This window comes from Syngnathoides biaculeatus, chromosome 1, assembly GCF_019802595.1.
Source record: "Syngnathoides biaculeatus isolate LvHL_M chromosome 1, ASM1980259v1, whole genome shotgun sequence".
Taxonomy (NCBI): domain Eukaryota; kingdom Metazoa; phylum Chordata; class Actinopteri; order Syngnathiformes; family Syngnathidae; genus Syngnathoides; species Syngnathoides biaculeatus.
The window spans coordinates 14,068,020-14,086,823 of NC_084640.1; the positions used below are offsets into that span (position 1 = coordinate 14,068,020).

The 18,804-nt window shown below is 49.3% G+C and overlaps 1 protein-coding gene across 3 annotated transcripts; it reads left to right on the forward strand.

Moving 5' to 3' along the window:
- Nucleotides 1-120: 120 nt before the first annotated feature.
- dbpa (D site albumin promoter binding protein a) lies at nucleotides 121-15,314 on the forward strand. 3 transcript variants are annotated; one of them, XM_061819842.1, is made up of 7 exons: nucleotides 121-505; nucleotides 1,952-2,035; nucleotides 2,608-2,805; nucleotides 5,053-5,327; nucleotides 5,922-6,105; nucleotides 11,727-11,986; nucleotides 12,757-15,314. In XM_061819842.1, exons 3-7 carry the CDS (start codon nucleotides 2,610-2,612, stop codon nucleotides 12,970-12,972), a joined length of 1,131 nt encoding a protein of 376 aa, XP_061675826.1. In that variant the 5' UTR covers nucleotides 121-505; nucleotides 1,952-2,035; nucleotides 2,608-2,609; the 3' UTR covers nucleotides 12,973-15,314. The 3 variants fall into 3 exon arrangements, with proteins under 3 accessions (XP_061675826.1, XP_061675818.1, XP_061675836.1); XM_061819834.1 differs by lacking the exon at nucleotides 1,952-2,035; XM_061819852.1 differs by lacking the exons at nucleotides 121-505; nucleotides 1,952-2,035 and having other exon boundaries at nucleotides 2,582-2,805.
- The last annotated feature ends 3,490 nt before the right edge of the window (nucleotides 15,315-18,804 follow it).

The following is an 18,804-nucleotide window of genomic DNA, read 5'->3' on the forward strand; positions in this document are numbered from 1 at the left end:
TAAGTTAAATTTTTGAAAAATCTTATTATACATATATTAGATGTTTATCATTTAACTTGTATGTCAAATGCAAATGACTGATTTACTTTTTTTTATCAATTTCAATAATTTATTGTGAAGTAAGTAGTATAATAAAAAACGTGCTTCAGTTAATGGGCCAATTGAAGATTAAGATTTAAATCTCCATTTTAAACACCGCTGCCATTTTGACCCCCCCCCCCCAAATTTTAAAAGCAAATTGTTATAGTTGTGGGATGATGAAAATGTTTCCTTTTTAAATTCTAAATACGGCAATGGCAAACGTTGTCCACCAGGTAGCGCCATTTTAGTAACAGTTTCCCCCCCCCCCCCCTTTGGAGAAGCCGTGACAGCTGATTGAACTGAAGTGCCGAGTGCGCATGCGCGCGCCCGACTTATTTTGTCCTGGTCCGACCACGTGCACAATCCTGTCAGATGACGTCAGCGTGTAGCGTCCTCATCCCCACCTGGGTCCTTCTAAGAATCCGTGAGTGTTCCCAGAATGCAGCGTAGCAGCTGGCACATTTTGTTTTATTTTATTTTTGGGTTAAATATGTCAAACAATAGTAGAGCACGTTACATGAGAGTTGTAACAGACACACGTGAATATAGTACGTATATAAAATGTATATTTTCCATTTCAGAGTTTTCTAAGTGATAGTAGAAAGTAAGTTAGTTAAGAAGCTTTTGAAAAAAAAATGTATTTATCAAGAGGCTATGTACAATTTTGGGGGCGGGAGGAAAGCGTCAGAGTTAAGATTCAAACCCAGAATCTCAACCGTGGTGCAAATATTGCTTCCGCAAGTGCAAGATTCCATCCTGATATTTAACGTAAAGATTAGAAAATTTGAAAATATGAATTTTCCTTCAAGTGAATGCGGCGCATACTTGCTACTTCTTTTGTTTTGTTTTGTTTCCTTTTTTCCACGTTCCGGCGGCTCCCTGCCGATCACGTGGCCAAGGCATGGGGAACACAGTGGGCGGGGCCTATGACCTATTTTCCTCCAATGGGGAGCGCGGTCGAGGCTCCGGGAGTGACCTACTTTCAGCCAATCAGCGCGAGGCGTGCCGTCGACACGTGCTCGGCTCCCTTCGCCGACACTCGGTGGGAGAACAGCGGGGACGAGCCGCGGGTGCGCGCGACGCTTTCTTCTTCTTCCCCCCCCCCCTGCACGTGAACGCGCGTCGATCCCATCCAAGCGGACGGAAGCGCGCCCAACATGGCGGTGGCGTTTGTTCTCACGCACTGTGACGTAACAAGCGCGCGTGTGTGCGTGTTCTCCGTCTGCCTTCTCACGTTGTGTGTGTGTGAGTGACGTGCGCACGTGTGTTTACGTGTTTGAGTGCGTGCGCGTGGTCATGTGTGTTTGTGTCACCCGTGGGAATGTGTGTACTGCACGTTTGTGTAAAGTGTGTGTTTCTTGCACATGATTATGAGTGTATGTTAATTGCGTGTTTGTGTGTGTGAAAATGTGAATTTGGATTGAAACACTCATGTCATCTGAATATTCATTTTAAAAAGGGGGAGGGGACACAGCGCACTGCAACCAATCAACGGTAGGGCTTCCACGTGGGGGCGCGGCTTGCTACTCGAGTACTTCCGGAAATCTTGCGTCGCTCCTTCCCGTCATGTGGGGACAAAATGATATTAAAAACAAAACACTGACGCATTGTTATTGTTGTCGCAATATTTGCATTTGTATTTTTTACTATGCAATAATTTACAGATGACATAATGTAAACACGATGACGGTGCCTTTTGCAAATAGATCAATCGATTTTTGAAAGTGAAAAGGAAGTAGGGTTCATCCAAATTAAATGTCAATAATTGTCTTTTTTTGTTTGTTTTAAATGTCACGATTAACATTTACTTCCATATTATTTCTCATCTTTTCTCGCACACGGGGGGGGGGCGGGGCCGTCGTATTCAAAGCGGTCCTTCCCCGTGAGTTGTGACGTCACAGGAGCGGCCCGTGTTGGTTCCAGCTGACCGAGAGAGGGAGCGAACATTCGAGCCGTGAGCAGCCTCCATCCTCCTCGCTCACTCTCGGGTTTCGTTTTTTCATTGCAATTTTTGTGTCGTTTTTTATGGTCGCACCATTTTTTCATTTTGACGCTTTCTGTTTTTTTTTTTTTTTTTTTTTTTGGGGGGGGGGGGTGGGGTGGGGTGGAGGGAGGGTGGTTAACGCCGGGACTTTTTTTTATTTTTATTTTTTTTTTGGTGCCAATTTTGACCACCGCGGTTCTCGCGCGCGCGAGGTGGCGTCGATGCCCGCCGGGCGGAGGGGCGCTTTCGTGGCCGCCGCTGCCCCCGGGATCCAGAGCAGGGACGGAGGGTCGGGGAGCACCCGGGGGGCGGGCGGGGGGGTCTCGGCCGCCATGGGACTCATGCGGTGGAGATAAGAAGAACGCATCTTCTTCCCCTCCTTCTTCTTCCGACGTGCGCGCGCATCATTTTTACAGCGCGTTAAGTGGATTATTTTGATTTTTAGACAGGTCGCCCCCTGCCGTCCCAATCTCACCCCCCCCCCCCCCACACTCTCTCTCTCTCTCCTCTCTCTCTCTCTCTCTCTCTCTCTCTCTCGGAAGTTATGTCCAGGCCTCTGGCTCAGCTCCTGCCGCCGGATCTCCCCGCGGCAGGGGCCAGCCCCCAGTTCGGGGCCCCCAACCCGGCCTCGAATGGCCCCCCGGGCGGGCACCTGACGTCGATGACCAACCTCAAGTCCCTCCTTCAGCTGCCAATCAAGGCCGACCAGCGAGGCGCCAAAGACTGCTGCGAGATGAAAGGTGAGAGTGGCTGCGCGCGTGTGCACGGGGATGCGTGCTCGTGCACGTGTGCCGGCGTTACTCTTAAAGGGACAGTATCCAAAAAAAAAAAAAAGACGTCAGGCCCGTAAGTGTCACATAGTTGGGAAGTTGATGGTTTGTGTGTGTGTGTGTGTGTGTCTGTATGTGGATATATGAACTATAATTGTCTCACACATGCACATGTACAAACATACACACTACGTCACAAAATGTAAAAGAGGTGCACAATTGGACACGCAAACATAAATCTACACACAAATGCAAATGTGCACACCCAAAAAATGTACACTAACATTCTAACGTACACACAAACAATTATACACATGCGCGACACAAAAATAAATGTACACGAAACATAAATACACTCACACAAATGTAAACAAATACAACTGTACAGAAACGCGAAAATACAAACACACAAATGTACTCGTGGACCCGACTGTACACAAACGCAAATGTACACACAGACACGAATATATCTACACACATTTTCAAATGCGCACACAAACACAAATTTACATACACGTGCAAACATGCACGCAAACATTGGTACACGTTCAAAACGTGCACACAAACAATTGTACACGCACACATAACACAAATACAAATACAACTGTACACAAACACGAAAATACAAACACAGAAATGTACATGTGTCCGACTGTACTGTGTTTGCGTACACAAATGTACACAAACACAAATATACACAGAAATTCCAATGTACGCAAAGACGAAATCATGCACACACAAAGACAGGAATGTCCGCAGGCACACAAACATGCACGCAAGCAATGCACACAAACGTTGGTACACACGCAAATAAATAATAACAAAATACACAAATGTAGACAAATACAACTGTACACAAACAAGAAAATACAAACACACAAATGTCCACGTGGACACGAGTGTGCACAAACAAAAATGAACACAGACATTGGCACACATTCAAACGTACACGCGCACAAATGACACAAAAACAAATGTACACGAAACATCAATAATACATAAATGTGAACACAAATACAAAGGTAGACAAATACAACTGCACACAAACACCAAAATACACACAAATGTACACGTGGACACGACTGTGCACAAACAAAAATGAACACAAACATTGGCACACATTCAAACGTACACACAAACATAACACAAAAACAAATGTACACGAAACATCAATAATACACAAATGTGCACACAAATACAAATGTAGACAAATACAACTGAACACAAACACGAAAATACAAACACAAAAATGTACACGTGCACGACTGTACTGTACTGTACAAATGTACACAAACACAAAAATACACACAAATTGAAATGCACCCACAAACACAAATGTAGACAAAGTTGAAATCACACGCACACAAAGACACAAATGTCCACAGGCACACAAACACAAATGTGCATACACACGCAAACAGTGTACACGAACACAACGATACACGCACACAAGTGTAAACACCCCCCCCCCCCCCACCGGGCTCTCCTTCGTCACGCTCGGCTTGACACGTGTCCGAGCTCTAATTTGCATGAACAAGCTCGCGTTTGCACACTTCCTGCTCGCCGCACAAAGTCAAACGCATTCATCCCAACGCCTCACGAGCAATAAAGTAAACGCGAATATGAATCCGGATTCGCCCCGGCGTCCTCGAATGCAACGCCGGCGGCGACGTGTTATTCATTTTTCCGTTTGTTTGTTCACGGTGACTTTCTCCGTCGTCGCCCTTCACTTTTGATTTTGATTGACGCCGTCGGATTTGTTTTGGATTATTGATATTCGGGCAATCCGCCGTTTGTCCGCACGTGCCCTGTCGCCGGCTGCCGCGTTCGACGGCGATGAAGAAGCGGGAGATTACGGAGGCCCGCGGCGCCAGAGCCGTAATCTCCCTCGTACGTTTGCCACGTTTAATCCCTTTTCGATTCCAATTCCCCTCCCCGCGTTCTCTCGCGGCGCAGCTGGACGAACGCTTCCTTATTACCACGCGGTTCAAAGGTCAACGGACGACCGGCGCTGAGGTTAACTCTGCGTTCTAGATCTCGCGTCTGTGTTCCGATTTTGTCTTGCGGTGAGTGTCCCGTAATGCACTGAGGCGACACCGAAATATGATTTTCAGTTTCTCGGCTATATACAAGACAGTTGCAGGTCAACGTCAAGGTTCTTGTAGACAAAAATAAAACGGACCGCGCTAACCAGTGACAACCTTTCCTCCTGACCAGATAAAGATAAACCTTTGGACTCGGATGAAGACTCGCTGGGGTTGGGCGGCGGCGCCGGCGGGCCCGGGGGCCTGGGCGGCGGCCTGGGCTCCGGCGCCCTGCGGCCCAATTCCCAGTCGGCCTTCCTGGGCCCGCTGCTGTGGGAGCGGACGCTGCCCTGCGACGGCGGCCTGTTCCAGCTCCAGTACATGGACCTGGAGGAGTTCCTGACCGAAAACGGAATGGGCATGCACGGAAACGGGCCCAGCTCGGCTAGCGCGCAGATCCCCTCGCAGGTAGGAAACAGGAAGCGGAAAAACGGTTCAGGATAGGGAGGGGATGGGACGGGACAAGACGGCGGATAATGGAATGGGATGGGACAGGACAGGACAGGACAGGATTGGGACAAGTTGGGGCAAGACAATGTGGAACAGGGCGAGGGGAGACAGCATGGGACAGGAAACGAGGAATGGGAAAGGACAGGATTGGACAGGAAAGAATGGGGCAGGACAGGACAAGATGGCGGCACAAGAAAGGTTGGGACGAGGCAGGACGGAATGTCAAATGGCAGGGATGAACGGGCGTGATGGGATAGGACAGCACAGGAGGAGAAAGGGTAGAACTTGTAGGCACAGGACAGGAAAAGACTGGACAGGGAATGACAGGACAGGATATGAGAGGAGGAGGTAGGATGAATGGAATACAACTGGACTGGACGCAAAAAGTCGGATCGGGACCGGATGAGATGAGACTGGACAGGATAGGACAGGGATCCGAGTCCATTGCCGCCAGATTGCGGTGGGACTTGCTAAAACCCCCGCAAAGAATTTGAGTCCAAACAAGAGGACGGACGATAACAGCAAACCTGTTTTTGATTTGTGTCCAATCAGAGCTCCCAGTCGGCGGTGCCCAATCAGAGCTCGCAGTGCCCGCCCGGCTCCCCTTCGCCGTGCTCGTCCTCTTCCTCGGTGTCCTCCTCGTCCTCCTCGTCCTCCCTGCTGGGACTGGAGACCGTCCAGCACCCGCCGCCGCCTCCGCAGCAAGGCATGATGGGAGGACCTGAGTGTCTACACGGTGAGTGACCCCCCCCCTGAATGAAGCCAGCGTTCATGGGGGGCAGGGGTGAGGGGTCGCGGGTCTTGCGGCACCACGGTTCCGGGTGCCGATCTCGATTACCGCTATCGGAATTGTCCCGGTTTCCGGGGTGACAATTGGAAACGTAACGTAGCCCGTGCGTAAGTGGACGGCGTCACGCCGCAACGAATGCCCGGAGTTCGACACCCGACACCCGCGTCGAAAGCGCCCGTGACGTACGACATCGTCCGCAAAGGCCGCAATTCGTGCGCAAGTTTGCATCCCGCCAATTTTTCGCTATGGATTCAAACGTGTCCCAAATTGCGTACAACTTGTACATTTTTCGGTGTACTTTGTACGCGTCCCGAGGGTGAGATTTGTCGAGTGCGCGTCGCACGGAGCGCCGCGATCGAAACGGTGCTGCGGTCCGACCGAGGGAATACGCGAGAATGTGTGTGTGCACGAGCGTTGTGCGCGTGTGAATGTGGATTCGTGCACCGCGCTGGCAACTTTGCAACGCGCATATGAGTGTCCTCTTTGTTTGCATGCTGCTACGTTTGCCTTAATGCGCTCTCATCTGAGGACAAATGTGTGCGTGTGCATTTGTGTGCGTGCGTGTGTGTGTGTGTGTGCACCGCGAACACGTGACGGAACCCGACGTGAAGCGTCGAGCCAGAAGTCCCCGCGGTGGAAGCGGCGCTCGCTTGCTGGAGTGTTACTATGGCGAGAGAGAGAGAATTAGATAGAGATGCGTGGATAGATCATCCATCCATTTTCTTTGCCGCTTATCCTCACGAGGGAGAGCTGGAGATCAGGTTAACCGGCGGCACTTTGAATTGCGGCGGGTGAGCTCCCTTTTAACAATAGTTTGAATGCGACAAAGCCACGTCCTTGGTTCTAACGGGGTGTGTACACTTGTGCAACCACATTATCTCAAAACAAAACGTTTTTTACTTCCAATCTAAAAAAAAAAAAAAAAAAGGCTTTTTGGAATGGAGTTGTCCAAGTTATAGGTCCCGTTAAAGTTGTTGATCATTTATCATCATCATCATCCATCCACCCATTTTCTTTGTCGCTTATCCTCACAAGGGTCGCAGGGAGCGTTGGAGTCCTCTTGTAATTTCTGTAATTGCTGCATGACTTTTTCCGAAATGCCCCCCCACCCCACCCCACCGCCGAAGCCATTTTGATCAAACAACATGAAATTTTTTTGTGGGTGTCATCATCCATCAATTTTCTGACCTGCTTATCCTCACAAGGGAGTGGTGGAGATCAGGTTAATCGGCGGCACTTTGAATTGCGGCGGGTGAGCGGTGACCTCCATTTAATAATAGTTTGAATCCGACTTCTGAACAAAGCCACGTCCTCGGTTCTACGAGGGTGTGTACACTTGTGCAGCCACATTATTTTCAAAACAGTTTTTTTTTTACTTCCAATCTAAACCACAACCACAGTATCTAAAAAAAAAAACAGTTTTTTACTTCCAATCTAAAAAAAAATCTTTTTGCAATGGGGTTGTGATAGGTCACGTTAAAGTTGTTAATGATTTATCATCATCATCATCCATCCACCCATTTTCTTTGCCGTTTATCCTCACAAGGGAGTATCCCAGCTGTCAATGTGGAGGAGGCGGGGCACACCCTGAATTGGTCACCAGCCAATCGCAGGGCACATTGGGACAAACAACCAATCACACCTAGGGTCAATTTATCCTATCCAATTAATGCCGCGTCTTTTTTGGGATGTGGGAGGAAACCGGAGTGCCCACCCGGAGGAAAGCCGCGCAGGCACAGGGAGGACACGCAAAGTCCGCACAGGCGGGGCCGGGATCAAACCTGGGTCCTCAGAACTGCGAGGCCAACCGATCAGCCAGCTGATCCACCACCGTCGACAAATCAATGGATAGATAATCCTCCGATGAGGATTATAAAATCCATGTGTGATGGCGATCCTTTGGGTTGCGGGTTCGACTCCCTCGGTTGAAGGTTTAGTACGCGGGTGTCAAACTCGAGGCCCCGGGGCCAGATTCCGGCCCGCCGCATGATTTTATGTGGCCCGCGAAGCCGAATCTAGAGTGTAGGTTTTCATTTATTCCCGTGAAAAAATGTGTACAAAAATTTCAAATTGTCGCGCATCGTAAATGATAAAGTTGAGCTATTTCAAGCATTTGTTGTGTTACCGAACGCGAACATTTGAGAAGCACATCAGCCTTGACTTGTGACTCCAAAAGCAGATCGTAAATTGATGTAAATATGATGACATAATGAAACATTTGTATGGTTTCACAGTCGTCACGGCCCTCTGAGGAAAAACAATGCGGGCCCCGCAAGAAAAAAACGACACCGCTTGTTAATTTCCACTTGCCCGTCTATGGCATTTTTTCATTATATGTTAGCATGAAGCTAGCGGACTTTTGTTGACAAGCGTAACGACAACAAGGCTCTTTTTTTTTTGTTTGTTTTTGCCTCTTCTCAACTTAAGGAGGGCAAGCCCGATGGTCTTCCGGCCTCGAAGTGGTTCGTGTCCAACGGGGGGGGGGGGGGGGGGGAATGATGACTCGGCATCGAGTAACGGCGAGCGAGGCAAGAGTTAACGTCGCGCGGCGAGGGGGGGGGGGGGGGGACGAGTTGGCTTTGCATGTTTTGAAATGTGTGCTCACACGCTCGGGCCATGTGCCGGCGCCACGTCACGTGCCGCTGCAGGGAGCCCGTGGGGGTGGGGGGTGGGGGGGGGGGCGGAAAGGAGGGAGGGAGGGAGGCAAGCCAGCTTCTCTTTGCACGGGAACGCTGGTCACATGACCTGCGTGGGCTCCAAATGCATTCCATTTCAGAATCGGAACCTCATCGCAACGGATGGCGGGGGGGGGGGGGGGGGGGTCGAAATGCTGACCAATTCATTGCAAAAGAAAGAAATAAATGGGGGACAAAAACAACAAAAAAAAAAAGCAGAAATGAAATGACGGAGGTGGGGGAGGGGGGAAATGTAAAAGAAAGCCAAATGAATAATAATAATAATTCCTGAAGGAGCTGAACAATTACGTGTTGGACATAAATGGATACCCAATGTAAAATATTTTTTTAAAAAATAGTATGGAATTAGAATGAGGAAATAATTCATATTTATCATTGAGTGGATTATTTTCATGACTGTAATTTAAAAAAAATAACATGGAATTAGAATGAGGAAATAATTCATATTTATCATTGATTGGATTATTTATAATGACCGTAATTTTTAAAAAATTATATGGAATTAGAGTGAGGAAATAATTCACATTTATCATTGATTGGATTATTGTCATGACTGTAATTTAAAAAAAAATAACATGGAATTAGAATGAGGAAATAATTCATATTTATCATTGATTGGATTATTTTCATGACTGTAATTTAAAAAAAAATAACATGGATTTAGAATGAGGAAATAATTCATATTTATCATTGATTGGATTATTTATAATGACCATAATTAGAATTAATAATTATTTCATTAGAAACAGTATGCGTAACATTACATTATATTTTATTTTTTTTCCCCACAATTAACCAATTACTCAAGTATTTAATGTGACAAAAACATAAATACTCAAGTATTTAATGTGATACATTTTTTACATTTTAACATTGCAAATCATATTTTAATGCCAAAATTATTAATCGTCCTTTTTCGCTGTATGATTTCTACTTACTTGAATCGCAATGAGCTAACCAGTTATGTCAAAATGTATCTGTAAGAATTGTTTATTTCACTAATATTTATTTGATGATTTACAATAAATCACTTTATTTATTGAACGTGCAACGGCTGCACGGCGGCTGTGGGTTTTCTCCGGGTGGGCACTCCCGTTTTCCTCCCACATCCCAAAAACATGCATCATTAATTGGGCACTCTAATTTGCCACTTGTGAGGATAAGCAGCAAAGAAAATGGATGGATGATGATGATGATGATAAATCATTAACAACTTTAATGTGACTTGTAACATGGACAACTCCATTGCAAAAAAAAAAAATCTTTTGGACTGGAAGTAAAAAAAAATGTCGTTTTTTTCTTAGATAATGTGGTTGCGCAAGTGTACACACCCTCTTAGAACTTAGCACGTGGCTTTATTCGGAATGAACCAATCACATTCAAACTCGTGTCAAATGGAGATCACCGCTCACCTGCCGCAATTTAAAGTGCCGGAGATCAACCCCTTCCAAAACTCGAGTTGTTCTAGTAGGCTTTTCCACAATTTTATTTTATTATTTTTCAAACCACTTTTTATTTCTCAACGTAGTCCCAACCCATTTACGGGGTAGGGGGGTGTGGAGACTTGCGCAAGCCCGCTTTCTCAGCCGATGGAGCGCTTCTGCGCGTGCTTCCTCTCGTGCCGAAAAAGAAAACGCCGACTTGCGCTGTCCGATTTTCGCGTACCGTCGCCTCCGCTAGTTGTGAGCGACATTTGACAGTCACGGCGACATCTTTTATACCGATTGCACGTCCCGGCTGACTTCGGGTGAAAGGCGGGCGCAGTGGAGCCCCGGTATTCCGGTTCAGGGCCCGGTTCAGGTGACTTATTGGACGCATTCTTGAAGAAGTGGGGAATAAATCACCGGTATGCAAAAAAATGTATTTTGGGGGGAAAAAAATGGAAATAACAGTCAGATTCGACTTAGTGAGGATGATCTGGGACTAGATGCGAGGATGATGATGATGATGATGGTGATGCGCAGACAAACAGATGGAGCGGCAAGTGCGCGGAGGCGGATGAAGATGGCGGCGGGCACGTGCGGGATGCCGGCAAACGTGCGCTCGCTCGCTCGCTCGCAGGTGGAGGCCTTCGAAACGGTCGCATCAACAGCGGGCTCGCGGTTGCCACGGGAACATCGATTTACCACCACCCCCCACCCCCCCCCCCGCCCTCCGACCAGAGTGGGGGCGCCGGTGTTGTCGTTTGTCGAACGCCGGTCTCGGTTCCGAGCACTCGACCCGGATCGCCGCGTGCTGCTGGCGTCGAAAATGTGCGCATTCTTTTCAAATTTTCAAATATGAATACAAACGCCTCCTCGCCACAAGCGGTAAAAAAAAAAAAAAATAATAATCATAATCAAATTGAAGTCCGACAGTAAAAAATAGATTATAAGTAAAGGCATTGATCATATAGAATAAATCCAGTTCATGAACAAGATATTTGAATAATAAAACAAAAGAATAACTCGAAACAGGAAGAGATAGTGTGACTCTGGCGACACCTAGTGGTAGAAAATATATCACTCTATCCATCTTCTAGTGCTGTATACAGAAATCAAAGAATAAAATCATTCATCAATATGTAAACTAATTCGGCATAGCATTCGAAATAAATACATTTTAAAACAAAGATTAGAAGTGTGAATCTGCTGACAATTTCATAAGGAGTTAAATAATTAAATAAAAAAATTGAATAAATGGAAATTATCAACTAAATAGACTTGAATAATGAAATTACAGCGACGCCTGGTGTCAGAAAGTGAAAAGTGTCAAGCGATGAAAAAATAAAGGACGCGCAAAAGTGAAAATGATGTAGTGTGACTTTGGCGACCTCCAGTGGTAGGAAGTGTAAACTCGGGTGACTTACACCCTCTCGTTGTGCCCTCCCAGGCGGTCAGGTGGTGGGCCAGGACGCGTCGCCCTCCTCCAGCGGCCCCCCCGCCCCGGCCGGGGCCTCCGCGGCGACGGCGGCCAGCGGCAACGGCGACGTCCAGGTGAACTTTGACCCCGACCCGGCGGACGTGGCTCTGTCCAGCGTCCCCGGCCAGGAGGCGTTCGACCCGCGGCGGCACCGCTTCAGCGACGAGGAGCTCAAGCCGCAGCCCATGATCAAGAAGGCCCGCAAGATGCTCGTGCCCAACGAGCAGAAGGTACTACAACTCCCACAATCCTTTGCCACGCAAAAGCCACGCGATGCGACCTGACCGGGACGTAGATACTCGAAAGTAGATAGATCAGTGGAAGACTGATAGAGAGGGATGAGGAGCTTCATCGATCTTCGTGGCAGTCAGCAACCACAGCACTTGTATTAACTTCATTTATGGAAGATTCATCCAACACATCACGGTAGATGATCGGAGACTGAGCGCGCTAATGCTAAGGAGCCGCTTGGCTAACTAGCCGGCTTCATCGAGGCAGATGTCGCCATCGAGCATGGATTTATGCATGTTTCGTCACCGAGGCAGGGAAAAACTGATCGCGGCCACGATGTCGCAAGGACTCTTGGCTAAAGTATGCCGTTATGATGTCAAAAGAAGCGTTTTGGCAACATTTCTTTGCTTGGTTTGCGTCGCTATTCGGTGTCGTAACAAGAATCTGTGACCTCAAAAACTGCAACCAGGAGGCGAGATACTTAGTAATCACTTTGGATTTTTCATTTTCGTTACTGTCCGTGCGAATAGCGGTCGGGAATTTAGTCGGCGACAGTCGGACGGATGAAGTACAGATTGATAGCTGGGAAAAACATTAGCATTAGCATCTTCTGAGTTTCTTGCCTCCTCCCCGCTCTCCCACCCCCCCCGTCATCACGTAACTGACCCTCATGCCGTCCTCCCCCCCCTTCACCCCTGTGTGTCTCCCTCCCACATTCCTTCCCACCACACACCCCCCCACATACCGCACAACCCCCCCCACCCCCCAGGACGAGAAGTACTGGAGCCGGCGCGTCAAGAACAACGAGGCGGCCAAGCGCTCGCGCGACGCCCGCCGCCTGAAGGAGAACCAGATCTCGGTGCGCGCCGCCTTCCTGGAGCGCGAGAACGCGGCGCTGCGCCTGGAGGTCGCCGACATGCGCAAGGAGCTCGGACGCTGCCGGAACATCATCAACAAGTACGAGAGCCGGCACGGCGACCTGTGAGGAGGACGAGGAGACGGCGGCGGAAGAGGAGGACGGACGGCAAGCAGTCAACCCTTGACAACGGCAGCACTTTAGTGGAAATCCAACGTGCGACCGCAGGAGGAAACCGCTGCGCAGGCGCCGCTACGCGGGTCCCCCCCCCACCCAACATGTCACCACAGCTCGCTCTAACTGTCCATCCCGTAAATCCCACACGTCCCCGCGTCCGACCACGTCGTGCTTTTTTTTCCTTCTTCTTCTTCTTCACGGCAAAGTCTATTTTTCAAGCGCCAACCATTCAATTTAACGACAGCAGCACTTTCGTGTCAGTTGCTATGCGGCAAAGTTACGCGGTAAAACGGTGGCTAGCTAGCTTGTGAGATTGCTTCGCGCGCGCACATACGATCCTGAAAAGCTCCGCGGCGATGCTACGCGGGACGCGGCTACGCCCGTCATATTTTTAGCCGCTTTAACAGTCCCCGATCCGGATTTTCCGCCCAGATCTGACGCACTGCGCCCGCTAGCTTGGTGTCCTTTTCTACGTGACAGTCTTACGCTACGCGCCCCCCTCAACCGCGTCCCCGAGTCGTCACTTTAATGCTCGGCCGCGTCCTTTTCTACACGTCAAAATCTATTTTTCAAGCGGAAAAACAGGAAGCGCGGCGGGGGCGGCGGTGCCGGGAGAACGGATGTCTATTTTTCTACGAGCAGGCCAGCAGGACTTTTCTCGATTTTTCTACGTCCAGGCGGCGACAAACCGGTCGGCCGACGTCAAAAGAATCTAGCCGGTGGAGGCGGAGCAGAATGTATCTCGTCCAATCAGGGATTTCATACGGTGCAAGAGGCGGGGCTTAGTCACCATTGCGAGAGGTGAGAAGGACTTCGGGGATCAGACGCTCGTTCTGTTTTTCTTTACGTTTTTTTTTTTTTTTTTTTGGAAGCGGTTTTCTTTCGCCGCGTCCGATCGGCTCACGGGTCGCCGCGGCGACAGACGCTCCGGGCCGGCGGCGCCCTTTGCGCCGTTCCCGCGGACAATCGTGCGCTCGCGGCGCTCAGAAACGCGCACAAACACGTACGCGCGTGCGCACGCCGTAGATATTTTCACACAGACTCGTCGTGGTCGTGGTCGTTTTGGACTTCGATGGTGCTGATCCGAAACGGTCCTTCACCTGACACGCGCACGCGCACGCGTTTTGAACTGCCTATTAACCCTTTGTTCGTGTTTGAGTTGCTCTTTCTTCTCTTTGCGTATCGACGGAAAGCGTATCTAGATTTACACGTCTATACCTCCTACCTTCAAACCTTTCCAGCCATGATGGACGCTCCCTACTAATACTTAGTACTCTTCTACTCTCACTTAAGTGTATATGATATATGCTTGAACTACGTGATTCTAGTTGTAATATACATCGATGAATATATTACAGAAGGAAAAAAAAAAATCTGTTTTTTTTGGGGGGGGGGTCATTTTTCTCAGGTATTTTTGTCTGAGCTATTAAATACACATATTTAGAAAAAAAAAAATCAAAGCAAAAAAAAAAAAAAAAAGTGGAACATTCGCTCGCAGGGTTTGTGGCTGGTCGGCATCGCGAAGTCGTCGTTGGATCCGTGTTCTGATTGGTCGGTCGACAGTCGCTTTTATTTCACCACAAACTTTTTTTTTTTAATGGGGGGGGGGACCAAAAAAACCAAATGAAGCCTGAAAGGTAAAAAAAAAAGATGAAATATGTTCTCAGCTTGTATCGTGCTCGCTGTTTTTTCCCCCTCCTTCTTCCACTTCCTGTTATTCCCTCCAACCACTTGAATTCCACGGAGCCCAAATGCATTCTGGGTGCTGCACTTCCAACATGGTTGTCTACTTTTTTTTTATTATTATTATTTTTTTTAAGGACTACACAAACAGCAACTTGGGACTTTTGAGTCGGGAAGGTTCCGGGACGGTTTTATGCTTGGATGGCGGCGTGAATGGGATTTTTTTTTTGTTGAAGGATTTAGAGATTCGGTCCCAATGGTTTCAGACTTTACCGGGCGTTTTTTCTATATCGGGCGTGTTCCGCATTGGTGCAAAATGGTGGCCTCCTGGCAGGTAACCACGGCGACGATAATCACGGCCTCCTCGTTTTTTGTTTTTTGTTTACCTCTCACAACTTTGTGGATGGCCGCGTTTCCCTACTGGTGACTCTTGAGAACTGCAACTCCCCTTGAAGCGCCCCCTAGCGATGTGGCGACACTTTCTTTTCTGTTTTTTTTTTTTTTTTTTTCTTGTGGCGACAACGTTGGCGCTCCGACACCAATAAAACGTTCTCCTTTCCACCATTTGAGTTTTCTTTCTTTCCCGTGCATTCTCTGCGGGTTGGTGTGAACTTGATGTGTTCCCTTCCGGCTCTGTTGCCGTGACAACCACCAACCGCGCAACTTGTGCGTTCCCCGCTGCGTCACGAGAGTTTGGCGGCGCCCTCTGGTGGCCCGCCGTGGAAACTTCACTCGCCGGCCACCCTGCGGATCTTATCATCGGCGCCACGTTTTTATAAATCGATGATAGCGAATTAATAGATTCACGCGCACACGCTTGTGTTGATGCCGTGTGTATGTGTGTGCCTATTTTTACTCAACTCGTCGTCCTCCTCGACCTTGAGCGCCCCCTGATGGCGCCGAGCCGCGCGTGAAATGTCAGCGTCCCGCTTTGCGGGAACGCCACGGCGACAAGCTGAAATGTCGCCGATAAAGGGCCGCCGCGCGAGCTCATCCGACGTGCGCGGCGCGTCGTCAAGAAAACGGACACGGCGGCGTTGACTGATGTGTTCACCTCGCCGGGTGACTTTCCCGACGGCGTCTTTCGAACTGAGGACGGACGGACTTCCTGTTTGAAGGATCCTCCGCGTTGGATGAACTCTGACAGTTGACCCCCACCCCACCGCCCCGTCTTCCGCGAAAGACATATAACTTGTGCCCATAGATGCCACAAGATGGCAGCAGAGCATCACCGTTGGCGAAGTGAAACTCCCAATCTCTCCTCAACATAGTTCCCGACTCAAACTCCTGACCTCTACGTAGTTGCTGTACACCAAGTTCACACAAGATGGCGGCAAAGCACTATTTTGGTCAAAGCAAACGTCCCCTACTCATTTCAGAAATGTTTATTAACCCCAAGATTTTTCTCTAAACGAAACTCCTCACCTCAATTCGACTTAGTGCCGTGATACAAAGATGCCGCGAGGTGGAAACGAAGCTCATTAACGCACTTCAACAGAGTTCTTTGACGTGAAGTTCCCACGAGATCACGGATGCCCTCTCCCACATGACTTCCCAGCGCTCTTCATTACCCAGAATTCTCCTTGCGACCCCGTCATTAGTTGGCCGTTGTGCGCCCCCCCCCCCCGCCCCCCCCACCGCGGGCCCGGGTGAACAGTTTCTCTTTTCTAGTTCCACGCCGGTTTTAGCCGCGTAAACGAGCGCTCGGCTTCACGCGCCGCCATTTCCGAGCCATTAAAAACGCGCGCATGCGGTGGGGGGGGTTCAGCCAGCGATCGAAAAATCATACGCGGGCGCCGGCGGGCTGGCAAGCATTTTACATTTCATCTTTTGTCAGCTCAACTTTGCCTCCTCACGTCAACTTGGAGCGCGAGGCGGCGACGGAGCGCTTAAAAGATGAGCGGCGGCGCTGCGGGCGTGTTGGGCACGCACGCGTGGAATCAAATAATAAAAAAAAAAAAAAAATCCAAGCCATTTATTCAAAAGTTTGAAATGTTATTATGAAATACTCATAACGTTAAAGCGATTTGCGATCAGAATTTGGTGACTGTTTAGGGTCTCAAATATTAATTACGGTAATTATAATCAGATTTCAGTCGGGCGTTCGCTGGTTTTGGATCAAAACGAATGGATGCCGCCTCACTATTTTTAATTGCCAGCAGATGCCACAAGGTGGCGGCAAATCGCACCGTGAAGCGCCTCAACTCACTTCAATGTGGGATTTGGGGAGTCAGTCGAGGGGATGAAGAGCGTTTGTTGTTTGTCTTTGCGGGATTCGGGTTGTCGAGTCTCGTCTAACCCGAAAGACGACCGAGTCAGACCTCTAGTCAGGTTTTCTAGCGACGGCAACGGCGCTAAACGGCTGCGTAACCAAGGCGACGGCCAGCAAAGGGGACCGCATTGTCATGGTAGCCGTGGGCGTTTTCCCACAATGCACCGCAGGACGGACGCAGAGATTCTTTCTTTGTTTCAAGAGAGCTCCTGATTTCCCGCCAGCAGGTGTGCTCCAGGTAGCGCTAATGAACGTCTTCCACGAAAACGCTAATCACGGCTAACGACCCCGGCCGGGGAGGCCCCGGGAGCGCCGGACAATCAACCGAGCGGCGGCTCGACGGAGGGAAAATGTGCCGGCGTCAATGCGGGCGACGTCCTCTCGGCGTATGACCGACGCGCCCCCGTAAAGACTGAAGGCGGCGGCGCGGTTCCGTTAGCCGAACCGCCCCCACCCCGTGAATTGATGGCCGCTTGGGTAAATAGACGACGCGTCGGAGACTGACATGAAATTTCGCTGCGTTCATGATCAATATTTATCTAGCAACCGGGCAAGAAGATAAATAAAATATGTTGTGATCTGGAAATGAAGCCAATTAGCATGGCACCACAGAAGTGATTGCCCCCCGCCCCAAAAAAGCCAACCTTGAACTGGTGTCATCAAAAAAAGGACTCGGCCGTGATGAAACCCCCCACCGCTCCTTTCGTGACCCCCCCCCCCCCGTGCGAGGCGCTCTTGCTAATCATGCTAATTACGCTAATCAGGAGGTCACAGGCCCGCAACGTTGTCGTCATTCGGCCCCGAGCTCCCGAAGGAGTCTTGACCAAAGATCACTTCGGATATGCACGCTCAAATTTATTTTGCCATATATATAGACAAAGATAAACACCTGATTGAGCGCTGAATTGCACGGCCATATTGGATGGGGCAAAGGCGTTCTGATGCGTCGTTGTCGATCCGTGTACTGCTTGGACGGGTAGCGACGGTTTGACCCTCGAAGCCAGATCTCATGGGGTTCACACTCAAGAATGCATTATATTGTATTTTCCATAACTTATAAATGACCATGATTATGAATATGACGCCATATGACGCTGATTCTGATTCTTGTTGTGTTCATTGACGGTAGAGACGCGCTACACAAGTGAAGGCGTTTTTGGGGATGACGACAATGATGATACTCATGTTGAGGCGGCACAGTGGCTCAGCTGGGAAAGCGTTGGCCTCACAGTTCTGAGGTCCCGGCTTCGATCCCAGGCCCGCCTGATCTGTGGAGTTTGCATGTTCTGCCCATGCCTGCGTGGGTTTTCCTCCGGGCGCTCCAGTTTCCTCCTACAGTCCAAAAACATGCAATAATTGGACACTCTAAATTGCACCTAGGTGTGATTGTCTCAATGTGCCCAGCAACCAGTTGAGGGTGTACCCCACCTCACTCCCCGTGACCCTCGTGAGGATAAGCGTTGAAGAAAATGGATGGATGGATTGGAAATTGCTTGTAGGTGTGATTGTGAGTGCGGCTGTTTGTCTCTGTGTGCCCTGCGATTGGGTGGCGACCAGTTCAGGGTGTACCCCGCCTCCTGCCCATTGACAGCTGGGGTAGTCCGGCAGTCCCTGCGACCCTCGTGAGGATAAGCAGTGAATAAAATGGATGGATGGATGGATGGAAATTGCCTCTAGGTATGATTGTGTGTGCGGCTGTTTGTCTCTATGTGCCCCGCGATTGGGAGGCGACCAGTTCAGGCTGTACCCCGCCTCCCGCCCATTGACAGCTGGGATAGTCCGGCACTCCCTGCGACCCTCGTGAGGATAAGCGGTGAAGAAAATGGTTG

What these genes read in the sequence shown, in the direction of transcription:
- dbpa (XM_061819834.1), top strand. Translation starts at nt 454, where the DNA reads ATGACGTCAGCGTGTAGCGTCCTCATCCCCACCTGGGTCCTTCTAAGA. An exon ending in CTGGGTCCTTCTAAGAATCC is followed by an intron (nt 506 to 2,607) that starts GTGAGTGTTCCC and finishes CTCTCTCGGAAG; the next exon opens with TTATGTCCAGGCCTCTGGCT. An exon ending in AGGACCTGAGTGTCTACACG is followed by an intron (nt 6,106 to 11,726) that starts GTGAGTGACCCC and finishes GTGCCCTCCCAG; the next exon opens with GCGGTCAGGTGGTGGGCCAG.